We start from the raw sequence: 16083 nt of genomic DNA, 5'->3' as shown, positions 1-16083 counted from the left end.
ATGAGTCAGCCATACTTCATATGTGTAGTGATGATAATCCTGGGTAATAGTGATAGGTTAATAAAAAGGTCTCATCACTATGTCTTATGAGGTAATGAAACTAACAGGCAAATTCAGTGCTGACCACGTCAATCTGTAAAATTACTGATGCTGCATTCAGGATGTTTCTGGGGGTATGTCTACACTACGGAATAAGGTCGAATTTATAGAAGTCGGTTTTTTAGAAATCGGTTTTATAAATTCGAGTGTGTGTGTCCCCACAGTAAATGCTCTAAGTGCATTAAGTGCATTAACTCGGCGGAGCGCTTCCACAGTACCGAGGCAAGCGTCGACTTCCGGAGCGTTGCACTGTGGGTAGCTATCCCACAGTTCCCGCAGTCTCCGCTGCCCATTGGAATTCTGGGTTGAGATCCCAATGCCTGATGGGGCTAAAACATTGTCGCGGGTGGTTCTGGGTACATATCGTCAGCCTCCCGTTCCCTCCCTCCCCCCGTGAAAGCAAGGGCAGACAATCATTTCGCGCCTTTTTTCCTGAGTTACCTGTGCAGACGCCATACCATGGCAAGCATGGAGCCCGCTCAGGTAACCGTCACCCTATGTCTCCTGGGTGCTGGCAGACGCGGTACGGCATTGCTACACAGTAGCAGCAACCCCTTGCCTTGTGGCAGCAGACGGTACAGTACGACTGGTAGCCGTCATCGTCATGTCTGAGGTGCTCCTGGTCGCCTCTGTGAGGTCGATCAGGAGCGCCTGGGCAGACATGGGCACAGGGACTAAATTTGGAGTGACTTGACCAGGTCATTCTCTTTAGTCCTGCAGTCAGTCCTATTGAACCGTCTTATGGTGAGCGGGCAGGCGATACGGACTGCTAGCAGTCGTGCTGTACCATCTTCTGCCGAGCAGTCATGAGATGTGGATGGCATGCAGTCCGTCTGCTGCCAGCCAAAGATGTAAAAGATAGATGGAGTGGGTCAAAACAAGAAATAGACCAGATTTGTTTTGTACTCATTTGCTTCCCCCCCCTCCCCTGTCTAGGGGACTCATTCTTCTAGATCACACTGCAGTCAAGGTGCAGCGAGGTAAATCTAGCCATGTATCAATCAGAGGCCAGGCTAACCTTCTTGCTCCAATAAGGACAATAACTTAGGTGCACCATTTCTTATTGGAACCCTCCGTGAAGTCCTGCCTGAAATACTCCTTGATGTAAAGCCACCCCCTTTGTTGATTTTAGCTCCCTGAAGCCAACCCTGTAAGCGCCCCTCCCAGCGTCAGAGCAATGGCAAACAATCGGGCATCTGAGAGTGCTGTCCAGAGCAGTCACAATGGAGCGCTCTGATGGGGCTAAAACATTGTCGCGGGTGGTTCTGGGTACGTGTCGTCAGGCCCCCGTTCCCTCCCTCCCTCCGTGAAAGCAAAGGCAGACAATCATTTCGCGCCTTTTTTCCTGAGTTACCTGTGCAGACGCCATACCACAGCAAGCATGGAGCCCGCTCAGGTAACCGTCACCCTATGTCTCCTGGGTGCTGGCAGACGCGGTACGGCTTTGCTGCACAGTAGCAGCAACCCCTTGCCTTCTGGCAGCAGACGGTGCAATACGACTGGTAGTCGTCCTCATCGTGTCCGAGGTGCTCCTGGCCGCGTCGGCTGGGAGCGCCTGGGCAGACATGGGCGCAGGGACTAAATTTGGAGTGACTTGACCAGGTCATTCTCTTTAGTCCTGCAGTCAGTCCTATTGAACCGTCTTATGGTGAGCAGGCAGGCGATACGGACTGCTAGCAGTCGTACTGTACCATCTTCTGCCAGGCAGGCAAGAGATGAGGATTGCTAGCAGTCGTATTGCACCATCTTCTGCCAGGCAGGCAAGAGATGGGGATGGCTAGCAGGCGTACTGTACCATCTTCTGCCAAGCAGCCATGAGATGTGGATGGCATGCAGTCCTTCTGCACCGTCTGCTGCCAGCCAAAGATGTAAAAGATAGATGGAGTGGGTCAAAACAAGAAATAGACCAGATTTGTTTTGTACTCATTTGCCTCCTCCCCTGTCTAGGGGACTCATTCCTCTAGGTCACACTGCAGTCACTCACAGAGAAGGTGCAGCGAGGTAAATCTAGCCATGTATCAATCAGAGGCCAGGCTAACCTCCTTGTTCCAATAACAACGATCACTTAGGTGCACCATTTCTTATTGGAACCCTCCGTGCAGTCCTGCCTGAAATACTCCTTGATGTACAGGCACCCCCTTTGTTGATTTTAGCTCCCTGAAGCCAACCCTGTAAGCCGTGTCGTCAGTCGCCCCTCCCTCCGTCAGAGCAACGGCAGACAATCGTTCCGCGCCTTTTTTCTGTGCGGACGCCATACCACGGCAAGCATGGAGCCCGCTCAGCTCACTTTGGCAATTAGGAGCACATTAACCACCACACGCATTATTCAGCAGTATATGCAGCACCAGAACATGGCAACGCGATACCGGGCGAGGAGGCGACGTCAGCGCGGTCCCGTGAGTGATCAGGACATGGACACAGATTTCTCTGAAAGCATGGGCCCTGACAATGCATGCATCATGGTGCTAATGGGGCAGGTTCATGCTGTGGAACGCCGATTCTGGGCTCGGGAAACAAGCACAGACTGGTGGGACCGCATAGTGTTGCAGGTCTGGGACGATTCCCAGTGGCTACGAAACTTTCGCATGCGTAAGGGCACTTTCATGGAACTTTGTGACTTGCTTTCCCCTGTCCTGAAGCGCATGAATACCAAGATGAGAGCAGCCCTCACAGTTGAGAAGCGAGTGGCGATAGCCCTGTGGAAGCTTGCAACGCCAGACAGCTACCGGTCAGTTGGGAATCAATTTGGAGTGGGCAAATCTACTGTGGGGGCTGCTGTGATGCAAGTAGCCCACGCAATCAAAGATCTGCTGATATCAAGGGTAGTGACCCTGGGAAATGTGCAGGTCATAGTGGATGGCTTTGCTGCAATGGGATTCCCTAACTGTGGTGGGGCTATAGATGGAACCCATATCCCTATCTTGGCACCGGAGCACCAAGCCGCCGAGTACATAAACCGCAAGGGGTACTTTTCAATAGTGCTGCAAGCTCTGGTGGATCACAAGGGACGTTTCACCAACATCAACGTGGGATGGCCGGGAAAGGTGCATGATGCTCGCATCTTCAGGAACTCTGGTCTGTTTCAAAAGCTGCAGGAAGGGACTTTATTCCCAGACCAGAAAATAACTGTTGGGGATGTTGAAATGCCTATATGTATCCTTGGGGACCCAGCCTACCCCTTAATGCCATGGCTCATGAAGCCGTACACAGGCAGCCTGGACAGTAGTCAGGAGCTGTTCAACTACAGGCTGAGCAAGTGCAGAATGGTGGTAGAATGTGCATTTGGACGTTTAAAGGCGCGCTGGCGCAGTTTATTGACTCGCTTAGACCTCAGCGAAACCAATATTCCCACTGTTATTACTGCTTGCTGTGTGCTCCACAATATCTGTGAGAGTAAGGGGGAGACGTTTATGGCGGGGTGGGAGGTTGAGGCAAATCGCCTGGCTGCTGGTTACGCGCAGCCAGACACCAGGGCGGTTAGAAGAGCACAGGAGGGCGCGGTACGCATCAGAGAAGCTTTGAAAAACAGTTTCATGACTGGCCAGGCTACGGTGTAAAAGTTCTGTTTGTTTCTCCTTGATGAACCCCCCCGCCCCTTGGTTCACTCTACTTCCCTGTAAGCTAACCACCCTCCCCTCCTCCCTTTAATCATTGCTTGCAGAGCCAATAAAGTCATTGCTGCTTCACAGTCATGCATTCGTTATTCATTCATCACACAAATAGGGGGATGACTACCAAGGTATCCCAGGAGGGGTGGTGGAGGAGGGAAGGAAAATGCCACACAGCACTTTAAGCACAGCACTTTAAAAGTTTACAACTTTAAAATTTATTGAATGACAGCCTTCTTTTTTTTGGGCAATCCTCTGTGGGGGAGTGGCTGGTTGGCCGGAGGCCTCCCCACCGTGTTCTTGGGCGTCTGGGTGTGGAGGCTATGGAACTTGGGGAGGAGGGCGGTTGGTTACAGAGGGGCTGCAGTGGCAGTCTGTGCTCCAGCTGCCTTTGCTGCAGCTCAACCATACACTGGAGCATACTGGTTTGGTCCTGCAGCAGCCTCAGCATTGAATCCTGCCTCCTCTCATCACGCTGCCGCCACCTTTGAGCTTCAGCCCTGTCTTCAGCCCGCCACTTACTCTCTTCAGCCCGCCACTTACTCTCTTCAGCCCTCCACCTCTCCTCCCGGTCATTTTGTGCTTTCCTGCACTCTGACATTATTTGCCTCCACGCATTCGTCTGTGCTCTGTCAGTGTGGGAGGACAGCATGAGCTCGGAGAACATTTCATCGCGAGTGCGTTTTTTTTTCTTTCTAAGCTTCACTAGCCTCTGGGAAGGAGAAGATCCTGTGATCATTGAAACACATGCAGCTGGTGGAGAAAAAAAAAGGGACAGCGGTATTTAAAAAGACACATTTTATAAAACAGTGGCTACACTCTTTCAGGGTAAACCTTGAAAGTTAACATTACATACATAGCACATGTGCTTTCGTTACAAGGTCGCATTTTGCCTCCTCCCACCGCGTGAACGGATTTTGGTTGAATGCCAGCAAACATACACTGCAATGCTTTGTTCTACAGTGATTCCCCAGTACGTGTTGCTGGCCTGGAGTGGTAAAGTGTCCTACCATGAAGGACGAAATAAGGCTGCCCTCCCCAGAAACCTTTTGCAAAGGCAGAACCGCAAATGCCAGGGCAAAGTAATCCTTTCACATGCTTGCTTTTAAACCATGTATAGCATTTTAAAAGGTACACTCACCAGAGGTCCCTTCTCCGCCTGCTGAGTCCAGGAGGCAGCCTTGGGTGGGTTCGGGGGGTACTGGCTCCAGGTCTAGGGTGAGAAACAGTTCCTGGCTGTCGGGAAAACCGGTTTCTCCGCTTGCTTGCTGTGAGCTATCTACAACCTCCTCATCATCATCTTCTTCGTCCCCAAAACCTACTTCTGTATTGCCTCCATCTCCATTGAAGGAGTCAAACAACACGGCTGGGGTAGTGGTGGCTGAACCCCCTAAAATGGCATGCAGCTCATCATAGAAGCGGCATGTTTGGGGCTCTGACCCAGAGCGGCCGTTCGCCTCTCTGGTTTTCTGGTAGGCTTGCCTCAGCTCCTTCAGTTTCACGCGGCACTGCTTCGGGTCCCTGTTATGGCCTCTGTCCTTCATGCCCTGGGAGATTTTCAGAAAGGTTTTGGCATTTCGAAAACTGGAACGGAGTTCTGATAGCACGGATTCCTCTCCCCAAACAGCGATCAGATCCCGTACCTCCCGTTCAGTCCATGCTGGAGCTCTTTTGCGATTCTGGGACTCCATCATGGTCACCTCTGCTGATGAGCTCTGCATGGTCACCTGCAGCTTGCCACGCTGGCCAAACAGGAAATGAGATTCAAAAGTTCGCGGTTCTTTTCCTGTCTACCTGGCCAGTGCATCTGAGTTGAGAGCGCTGTCCAGAGCGGTCAGAATGGAGCACTCTGGGATAGCTCCCGGAGGCCAATACCATCGAATTGTGTCCACAGTACCCCAAATTCGAGCCGGCAACGTCGATTTAAGCGCTAATCCACTTGTCAGGGGTGGAGTAAGGAAATCGATTTTAAGAGCCCTTTAAGTCGAAATAAAGGGCTTCATTGTGTGGACGGGTGCAGGTTTAAATAGATTTAACGCTGCTAAATTCGATCTAAAGTCCTAGTGTAGACCAGGGCTGGGCTTACTGAATTTTAGCTTTGCAGTCCATGTAAATGGTCCAGAGACCTGAATCAAATGTACCAAGTTATTCTTCCTCCTATCATCTCCTGAATTACTTACATTCTTATGGCCAATCACTGAAAACTAAACTTGGGGTGGACTGTCTTAGCCTCATATACAGAGGCTAGTGTTCAGTACATACTTTGAGGTCTGTGTATGAAAACAGCTATGTATTATTATTGCTTCTGACTTTTAGAGAAAGTAAAACATTAACCGTTTGAGTTCCAGCTGAGCACAAAAAGATACGAACATAAGCAGATGTGGCACTTTCTTGACTCTTTGACACAAATGTTTAACACAGGGCACGGAGCTGGTATTTTCATACAGATGATTTTTGGCTAGGATAATGACTCTTAAATAAAATATTTTATTTACTTAAGTGTTCCATCTGTATTGGTTGTGTTTAGCTAATTGTCAAGAGCATCTAGAGTTGGGGTAGGCTTTGTGTCTGCTCTTATAAATAGAAATAACATGTTTTTCAGTTCAGAAAATCTCCCACAGCTATGTTAACTCAAGAGAAATCAGGTGATAGGATTATGGAACAAGAGGCAGAATTTATTCTGCTCTTCTGTAGCTCCTGAAACCTATATTGCTTCTAATTAGGTAGAACTTGTGTCCACTTGATCAAGTATACCTTTCAGCTTTTGTCACTTTAAAGCAGTGGGGTTTTTTTTTAATTTGTTTTTTAGTTCCACTAAAATGCTGAGAACAATAATTTAGTAGGGTCAGGGCTAGTATCCCAAATGACACATCCTTGGTTAGACCCCAGACCTTCCTGTCTTCTGTTTACTTTGCATAAAACTTCTACAACTACTCTCAGCTTCCAGTGCCAAGTTGAGAGACAGCTGTCTGGGAGCATCAGCTTATGTCCTTAGATGACCCCATGCGTTGCTGTTTTAGCAGTACAAATATCTTCACATCCAGTGTGCTCATGCATGCGTCCTCCACAGTTGTGTGTTTGTATATACTTGTTAATTCCAGAACCTTTCAATCTTTTGTTTTTGTGTGGTAGAGATTTTTATCAGTTTTTCACAGTGGCAGGGTGTTCAGGAAGAAGATGCAGAATTCTGTTCTGCTTTTCTGGAGATCATAGGATCTTTATTTTGCCAAGTTCAAAATATGTCTTGTGTATTTTTCAGTTTATTTTCATTTTAAATTGGCATGGTTTTATTTTACTATATGGCATCATCCTTGACCATAATGCTATATTTTCCATTATTTTTTATTCTTAATTTATTTTGATATTAAATATGTGAGAAACTTTAAGCAAAATGATGATAAGTTTCTTGTTTTGGCCCGCAGACATATGTAGGGTGTGTCGGTCTGAAGGAACACCTGAGAAACCCCTCTATCATCCATGCGTGTGTACTGGCAGTATTAAATTTATTCATCAAGAATGGTAAGTTTAAATTTTTTAAACAAAACACAAACGTTTTCTAAAAGGGATACGTGTTAGGTCTTCAGAATAACTAGTATGTAAGCAGAAAAGTTAGTTTGTGGAAAAATTATATTTAAATATAAACTTTTAGATGGTTCTTACAGGTTAGCTCACATTGCCTGCTTTCTGTCTCTATAGAGTAAAGAGCATGTGAAAACCAAAGTATGTGCACCTACATGTTGTAACAATCATTCCTGCTTACGAATACAGTAGTATTTTACTGGTAGTCTTTTATAAACTGTGTGCATCAGGAAGACGGCTAACTAAACTTACTAAATTATTAGTATATCTTTCTGCACCTTTATGGATATGAATTAGAGTGTAAAGGTCTAACACCCACGGGTAAATATTATATTTAAACTTTTAAAAATCTTATAATAATGCAATGTTATGATTGCACAGTTAATCATGAAAATGCCAAAGTTAAAGCTGCCCCCCAGTGCGATTGTATTATGATAGTGGTTAATTACACAATCGCTTACTATTTCAATCTTAGATATGCAAGTGTACTTTGTACAAACAATCCTCAGAGGGAGAAAAAATAATTACAGGTCCACATTAATAGAGGTGCATGTGCCTTGTGTGTGTTAGCCTTTTGGATAGTAGTGTCTATAAGATTTGAGCTAATGCACAGCCGAGGAGGGCACATCATCAGTAGCACAAACACATCTGCTTGAAGAGTCACAGTTACCAGTGGTAGCCCACCCTCTTTTTCCATTCTTGCATACCAATTTCATTTTCATAGTGGTCCAATCTATCTGTATTGATTTAACAGGCTTAATATATTTGATAAATTCATAAATACAATTATTAGCTTTTCAACTGCAATTTTTTTAGACTTGAACTTTTCACAAGTATCAGGAAATCAATTGTTTGGATGTCTTAAATTTTTAAGTGCAGACACATTTTAGCCCTGTGTTCGTGTTTCTTTGCAGCTTAGTTCAGTGGCTGAAACACAGCAGAAAAGAATACTGTGAATTATGTAAGCACAGATTTGCTTTCACACCAAGTAAGTATGTAACACCTTTTCTAGCTTTTTCAACACTTTTGTTTCCTTATTTTCTTATTTGTGATATTTAGAGTAGTGATTGGCCTTTTTAATTTTTTTTTTATTTCTAAGTGTATCTGTGTTGATAGTTTTGGACTATGTCTCTTATTCTTGTTTGACCCACAGCTCTTTTGAGTAGATCACAATATAGGCTTTAAAAAAGTTTTTTCTTTGTAGCAAATAATACTGAATTTTTTTCTTCCACCTAGTTTCCAAGAGAGAATATTCAGTATCTTTTTGTTGATGCCCCCAATTCCAGTTCATGGACGGTCAGCTAAGTTTAAATAAATTAATGCATACAGTTCATTTTCAGTTGCAGTGTATTAAGCAGGAGTAAAGTTCTGAGGAATCTGGAAGTTTTAGACTGCTAAAATGAGGTGAACCAAACCTGTAATCTATAACTGACAAACTTTTTTCAATTGCCTTTGAAGTATCTATCTGTAAGAACATTACTTGGTAAGATACTAAGTCAATTCTGCTAACTTCTTCCTAGCAACACAGTCGACACTAGCAATGTGAGTTGATTAATGTACCTTAATGTTCTCCATTCATTCTACTGCCGCTTCAGTCAAGATTGAGTAGCTACCACAAATAATTGTTTATCATGTTAGGTTCAGCTAACGAAAATCAAAGTTAAGCAATTTAGTTAATTTTTGAAAACCTTAGACTCAAGAGCTGACCTCCTCTGTATGCAGTTTCTGATGGGATGCAGTGTTCTGTTCTACTGGGTGACAAGAAAACTAACATTGGACAAGGTGTCAAATAAGTAAGGCCCCTGACCTGTGTGGCACATTAGGCCCCAATCATTCCGCATTGCCCCCTCATTGCCTGTCGGATCAGTACAATACTCCTTGTGTTTTTTATTTTGATTCAGTTTACAGTAGAACCTCAGAGTTACGAACACCAGAGTTACAAACTGACGTCAACCACACCCCACATTTGGAACCAGAAGTACACAATCAGGCAGCAGCAGAGACCAAAAAAAAAAAGCAAATTACAGTACAATACTGTGTTAACTGTAGACTACTAAAAAAAAATACTTCTGTGTACTAAAGTTTCAAAGCTGTATTAAGTCAATGTTCAGTTGTAAACTTTTGAAAGAACATTTTGTTCAGAGTTACAAACAACCTCCATTCCTGAGGTGTATGTAACTGTGAGGTTCTACTGCACTTTATGCTGCTGCTCCCAAATTCTAAGATTTAAATGTACTGCATGAAGAGACTTTTTTTTTTTTTTTAAACTAATGAGTCCCTACATTCTAGGAACTGGCTGGGATGGGGAGGGAAACTGGCAGTTTCAATAGTTGGAGTTTTTTGTTATCCAGGAGGCAGTTTGGCTCTTGCTGCTGGAGGACAGGTGATGCATCTCTTTTTTTCCCCCCTCACCCTCTGGATTCAGTTTCCTCTATCTCCAACCATCTGGGGGTTGGTTATAACTAGGGGTTATTCTCCGTTTCAGGAGCCCTTTATACCAACTAGCTGTCACCTTGTAACACCTACCCCAAAATCTGTCAAAGTAACCATAACAATGTAAAAGCGCATTAAACTGATGCTACTACTAACATGATCAGAAATTAAATAGCTAATGTTGACAGTTTGGGGTTAACACCAAACAGATGAGTGGAGCATTTAGCATCTTTCAGAGTTAGTGTTTCAGACTGGTTGGTAGACTGTGACATGTTATTGAATTGGTTATACTTGCTTCTTGATTATACTTCTAGCTTGCAAGGGTTCCCTCTTAAACCTTAAAAAATGAGGCCGATAAAAATTATTTTAAAAAAATCAGTTTATTTAAATAGTTTTATTTTTTTTTAAATAAATTTTCTTAAAATTAAATTTGAAATTAGGACAACCTATGCTCAGGCCTTAACTTATTATAATTTATTAACATAATTTAAGTTAAATACAAAATAAAATATTACAGTACATGTTTGCTGTCAAGTTTTAAGGAAAGTCAGACTACAGAGCTGGTGGAAGTCACTAACTAAGCAGTTTATTGCAATGGGACCAGCTTTTAATAGCAGTAGCCTCTTCTGTATGTGCAGAGAGAATATTTTCTTCATTTCATTTTCTTCAGCTAGTTCTGTTCAATAGCTAGTTGAGAAAACAATTAGGAGTTAAAAAAGTAGGGATGCTTGTTTTACAATCTCTGAATAAACACTGAGTGTAAGAAGATGAGATGTACTCATGCTAAAATCTTGTAGAACATGGTGACCAGAAACAATCAGGTAAATTCATTAACTACAGAAATATTTCCTTTATTTAAGAAATCAGTTAGTTTTAAATGCAAAACATGTTTTGATAAACTTTGACTAACTTTTTTCTTGTGTATTCAGCATTTTTAATATAGTTTTATTTAATAAAAAAAATTAAAATGCTGTTTTTGTGTATTTTAATTGAATTTGAATGTCCATCCAAACAGACCTTGACACAAATCACAACTAAATCATTACTCATCTGGTAAATAAGAAATGCATCATTCATCATTTTCTAGTATAATAAAAATTAGGAATCTGAATAAAGAAGTTAAACTATATAGTTGCACAAATAAATGTGTATATAATCCTCTGGTTACACTAAATTTGGTCCTACTTTTTGCTAAAGGCTATTTTTAGTTGCAACAGAAAATCCACCTTGATTCTGGGGTACAACTGTGTGGTATTCTAAGAGAAATCCATAATTTTGCAGCAATCAAAAGGCCAACTAATCGAATTTTACATGGGGCTCTGTTAATAACTGTTCCTTAAAATATATCTGCAAAACAATGGAAGTATGAGCAATACAGCACTTACTTCTAAAGAAGGCAGGGGGCATTTAAACACAGATATGAAAGGTGAAGAGAAAGTTTGAATGCTTGTGCACATATGTATTCCAGTTAGGGTGTGTGCGCATCTAGTGCATTTGAGTCAAAGATGATTGCTCAGCAGTACCCACTGGGGTGATTCCTGTACCCTGAGTGTCCTCGTGCCTCCAGTTGATTGCATAAAGGGTGGGGCCACCCTGACCCTTCTCAAGTTCTTCTCATCATCTACTGCTCTTTGTCATTCAGCACTTATTAGCACTCTTGTATATAATTAGCTTAGTTTACGTAGTAGTTAGTGATAGGCTTTTTTAAAATAGTGTTTCCTTTTCTCTCTGAGTTTTTGAGGTAAGTCTCTTCTCTATTTTCTTGGGTGGTATTCCTGTACTACTACTGCTGCTGCTGAAGTTGTTAGTCAGAAAATCCCCAGGTTTTAAAAAACATCTGTTCTCTCAGGCTGTTATGCCGCTAAATGATGGATGTACAATGGTTCCTGTTTTGTTTAGAAGGCCGCATTCCAGAGAGGTTCACCTGTGTAGCTCCCTCTCCAGAAGAACAAAGAACCTGCCCCCTGAACACCTCCTGCACCCCAACCCCCTGCCGCACCCTTCCTGCACCCGGACCCCCTGCCCTGAGCCCCCTGCTGCACCCTGCACCCCTCCTGCATACCCTGGGGGCAGGGAGGGGGCGAAGTTGGGGTGGGGATTTTGGGGAAGGGGTTGGAATGGGGTCATGGAAGAGGTGGGGCAGGGGAGGGGCCTCATGGAAGAGGTGGAGTGGGAGCGGGGCCGGGGCAGTGGGGGAGTCGGGAGTCAGTCATGCGGCCCTCAGGCCAATGTAAAAAAGTAACTATTGTTTTGAAACCATGCATTCTTTCTTTATTAATTAAAAAAAAAAAAAAAAGTGAGATAACTGACAAGGTAGCCTGGGTGGGGTGGAGTGCAGGAGGAGGGAAGGACAAGGGCACATTGCTTATTGTAGCCACACTACAAATCAAAACTGCTTGAATGACAGCCTTCTGTTGCTTGGGCCATCCTCTGGAGTGGAGTGGCTGGGTGCCCAGAGCCTTCCCCCCATCGCGTTTTTGGGCGTCTGAGTGAGGAGGATATGGAACTTGGGGAGGAGGACAGGCAGTTATACAATGGATTCAGCGGGGGTCTGTGCTCTTGTTGGCTTTTCTAGAGCTCCAACAGACGCTTCATCATGTCTGTTTGCTCCTCCATTAGCCTCAGCATCACCTCCTGCCTCTGCTCTTCGTGCTCACTTAATGCTTTCCTGGATTCTGCCACTGAATGCCTCCATGCATTCAGCTGTGCTCTATCAGTGCAGGAGGACTGCATGAGCTTGGAAAACATGTCAGCGTGAGTGCGGGTTTTTGTTTTGTTTTGGTTTTGGGTTTTTTTTGCCTTCTAATCTGCGATAACCTCAGGGACAGAGATGACAGGGGGAGCATAGAAACATTTGCACCTGCAGGGGGATAAAAAGGGAGAGTAAAATTTAAGATGATACATTTCTGAGAACAAAAGGGAGACTCTTTCACAGTGAATCAAGCAATTCACAGCAGACAGCACACGTGCTTTAGGTACAAGGTCTCATTTTGCCTTTTATGTTGAGCGCCTGCCAGTATGGTGACACATCACACATGGCTGAGCAACAGAATTTGGTTTCCAGGCAGCCATGGTAAGCCTTTTGGTACGCGGGGTTGGCTTCTTACGCCTTCATAACATGTGGGAATGGTTTCAAACTGCAGCGCCATCCTTTCCCATAGCAAGCAATGCTGGTTGGGTTTGCCATTTGAAAGGAGGGGCTTTGGTTTTTGGGTGGGTGTGCAGTACACTTCTTCTCCCACTCCACCACATAGCTATTCTCTGGGATGATCCCTTCATCCATCCACCCGCTGTGTGGCTATTCTCCAGGATGATCCCTTTTAGCCAAGAGCAAACAACCCAGCATGAATGGGGTCCTTTTACTGTTCCCTTACAAAAATTCCCCTATTTCAACCAGGTGATCATGAATGATATCACTCTCCTAAGGCTAACACAGAAAGATAAAGACCGACTGTTGCTTTAATGCGACCAAAACACAGGACCATTCGCTGCCATGCTTTGTGCTGCAATGATTCCAGAGTACTTGCTACTGCCTTGGCATGGTAAAGTGTCCTACTGTGGAGGACGAAATAAGGCAGCCCTCCCCAGAAACCTTCTGCAAAGGCTTTCAGAATACCTCCAGGACAGCTTCATGTGTATGTCCCTGGAGGATTCCAGCTCCATCCCCAGACACGTTAACAGAATTTTCCAGTAGCTTTACTGGCTGCGAATGCATTCCAATTCTTCAGGGCAAATCAAACATTAAGCACTATTGCTTTTAAACCCTGTACTGTAGTTACAGATGTGCACTCACCAGAGGTGCCTTCTCCGCCTTCGGGGTCGGGGATCCCGCCTTGGGAGGGTATTGGTTCCAGGGTGATGAAAAGGTCCTGACTGACGGGGAGAACAGATACACCGCTTGCCTGCTGTGCATGCTTCTCTTCCTCATCCACAAAATCCTCCTCCCTGTTGCATGAGACTCCCCCCTTGCAGGTGTCCATGGAGGGGGAGGGTAGTGGTATGGTTCCCCCCCAGAATGCCATGCAGCTGATCATAGAAGTGGCATGTATGGGGCTCTGACACGGAGCAACCATTTGCCTCCTTTGTCTTTTGGAAGGCTTGCCTGAGCTCCTTAACTTTCACACGGCACTGCTGTGTGTCCCTGTTGTAGCCTCCACCATGCCCTGTGCGATTTTGGCATATATATTATCATTTCTTCTTTTTGATTGGAGTTCAGCCTGCACAGATTCTTCTCCCCATACAGCAATCGGATCCAGTGTCTCCTTTTCGGTCCATGCTGGAGCTCGTTTGTGATTCTGGGGGGACTGCATGGTCACCTGTGCTGCTGAGCTCGCCATGCTGACCAAACAGGAAATGAAATTCAAAATTTCCTGGGGCTTTTCTTGTGTATCTGGCTAGTGTATCGGAGTTGAAAGGACTGTCCAGAGCGGTGACATTGGAGTGCTCTGGGATAGCTCCCGGTGGCCAATACCGTCTAATTGCATCTGCACTACCCCAAATTTGACCCAGCAAGGTCGACTTTAGCACTACTCCCCTCACCAGAGAGGAGTACAGAAGTTGATTTTAAGAGCCCTTTAGGTTGACGGAACGGGGTTGGTTGTGTAGATGCGTTTATTTTAAAATCGACCTAACGCAGCTAAATTCGACCTAACCCCGTCGTGTAGACCAGGGCTTAGTGTAATTCTAGACATCCATTTTTTAAAAATTGCTCTTAGTTGTGGTTATTCAGTCTACGTGTTGACTGAACAATAATTGTAAACATAATTTGAAATCAATGTTTTCATTATTTCTGTAAAAAGCATTTCAGTTCACTTTTAGCTAACTGTTCTTTCTTCTCTTTGGGTTTCCAAAGAGCAACTGTTCCACACTCCCCCACTTGCCTCCGTGTAATACCCTAGCATGCACTCTAACATCACACCAAACAGTCATGAGTACTGGAGCTTGCCTGCTGAGATAGAGAACTTTATTTCCCACTATTGTATAATTTTTAAAATCTTTCACTATTTCTACCTGACATCCTGTGGGATGTGAACTAAGAGCATTAAAAACTAGGGCTATCAAGTGTTAATTTAAAAATTAATCATGATTAATCGTGCGTTTTAAAACAACTAATTGTGATTAATTGCTCTGTTAAACAGTAATAGAATACCATGTATTTAAATATTTGTGGATATTTTCTACATTTTCAAATATATTTCAATTAAAACAGAATACAAAGTATTCGGTGCTCACTTTATATTTATTTTTTATTGCTAATATTTGCACTGTAAAACAAAATAGTATTTCAATTCACCTAATGCAAGTACTGTAGTGCAAACTCTTAATCATTAAAGTTGAGCTTACATTTGTAGAATTATGTACAAGAATAACTGCAGTCAAAAATCAAACAATGTAAAACTTTAGATCCTACAAGTCTACTCAGTCCTACTTCTTGGTCAGTCAATCAGTCAGACAAACAAGTTTGTTTACACTTGCAGGAGATAGTGCTGCTCGCTTCATGTTTACAGTGTCACCTGAAAGTGAGAACAGGCGTTCACATGGCACCGTTGTAGCCAGTGTTGCAAGATATTTATGTACTAGATATGCTAAACATTCGTACGCCCCTTCATGCTTCAACCACCGTTCCAGAGGACATGCTTCCATGCTGAGGACTGGTTCTGCTCAATAACGATCCAAAGCAAATATGTGTTCATTTTCATCATCTAAATCAGAAGCTACCAAGAGAAGGTTGATTTTCTTTTTTGGTGGTTCGGGTTCTGTAGTTTCTGTATCAGAGTATTGCTCTTTTACGACTTCTGAAAATATGCTTCACACCTCGTCCCCCTCAGATTTTGGAAGGCACTTCAGATTCTTACACGTTGGGTCGAGTGCTGTAGCTATCTTTAGAAATCTCAGATTGGTACGTTCTTTGCATTTTGTCAAATCTGCAGTGAAAGTATTCTTAAAATGAACAATGTGCTGGGTCATATCCGAGACTGAGTGGACTTGTGGGATCTAAAGTTTTACATTGTTTTGTTTTGAGTGTAGTTATGTAACAAAAAATCTACATTTGTAAGTTGCACTTTCATGATAAAGAGATTGCTTTACAGTAGTTGAATGAGGTGAATTGAAAAATACTACTTATTTTGTTTATAATTTTTACAGTGCAAATATTTGTAATAAAAATAATATAAAGTTAGCAATGTATACTTCGTATTCTGTGTTGTAATTGAAATCAATATATTAGAAAATGTAGAAAAACATCCAAGAATATTTAATAAATTTCTATTGGTATTTCTATTATTGTTTGACAGTGTGATTAAAACTGCAATTAATCGTGATTAATTTTTTTAATCACGATTAATTTTTTTTTAGTTAATTGTGT

The 16083-nt window shown here is 43.5% G+C and overlaps 1 protein-coding gene across 3 annotated transcripts in view; it reads left to right on the top strand.

Annotated features, from left to right (window-relative positions):
* MARCHF6 (membrane associated ring-CH-type finger 6) overlaps positions 1-16083 on the top strand; it is a 120006-nt gene that overhangs the window by 13256 nt on the left and 90667 nt on the right. For all 3 annotated transcript variants that reach the window (XM_048839584.2, XM_048839585.2, XM_048839582.2), the window contains exons 2-3: positions 7130-7226; positions 8201-8274. In XM_048839584.2, the coding sequence (XP_048695541.1) occupies positions 7130-7226; positions 8201-8274 (171 nt within the window). The remainder of the gene's footprint in view (positions 1-7129; positions 7227-8200; positions 8275-16083) is intronic.

This window comes from Caretta caretta, chromosome 2 (assembly GCF_965140235.1).
Source record: "Caretta caretta isolate rCarCar2 chromosome 2, rCarCar1.hap1, whole genome shotgun sequence".
Lineage (NCBI taxonomy): Eukaryota > Metazoa > Chordata > Testudines > Cheloniidae > Caretta > Caretta caretta.
Note: the sequence above shows the minus strand (reverse complement) of the source record. Positions and strands in the feature narration are given on the sequence as shown.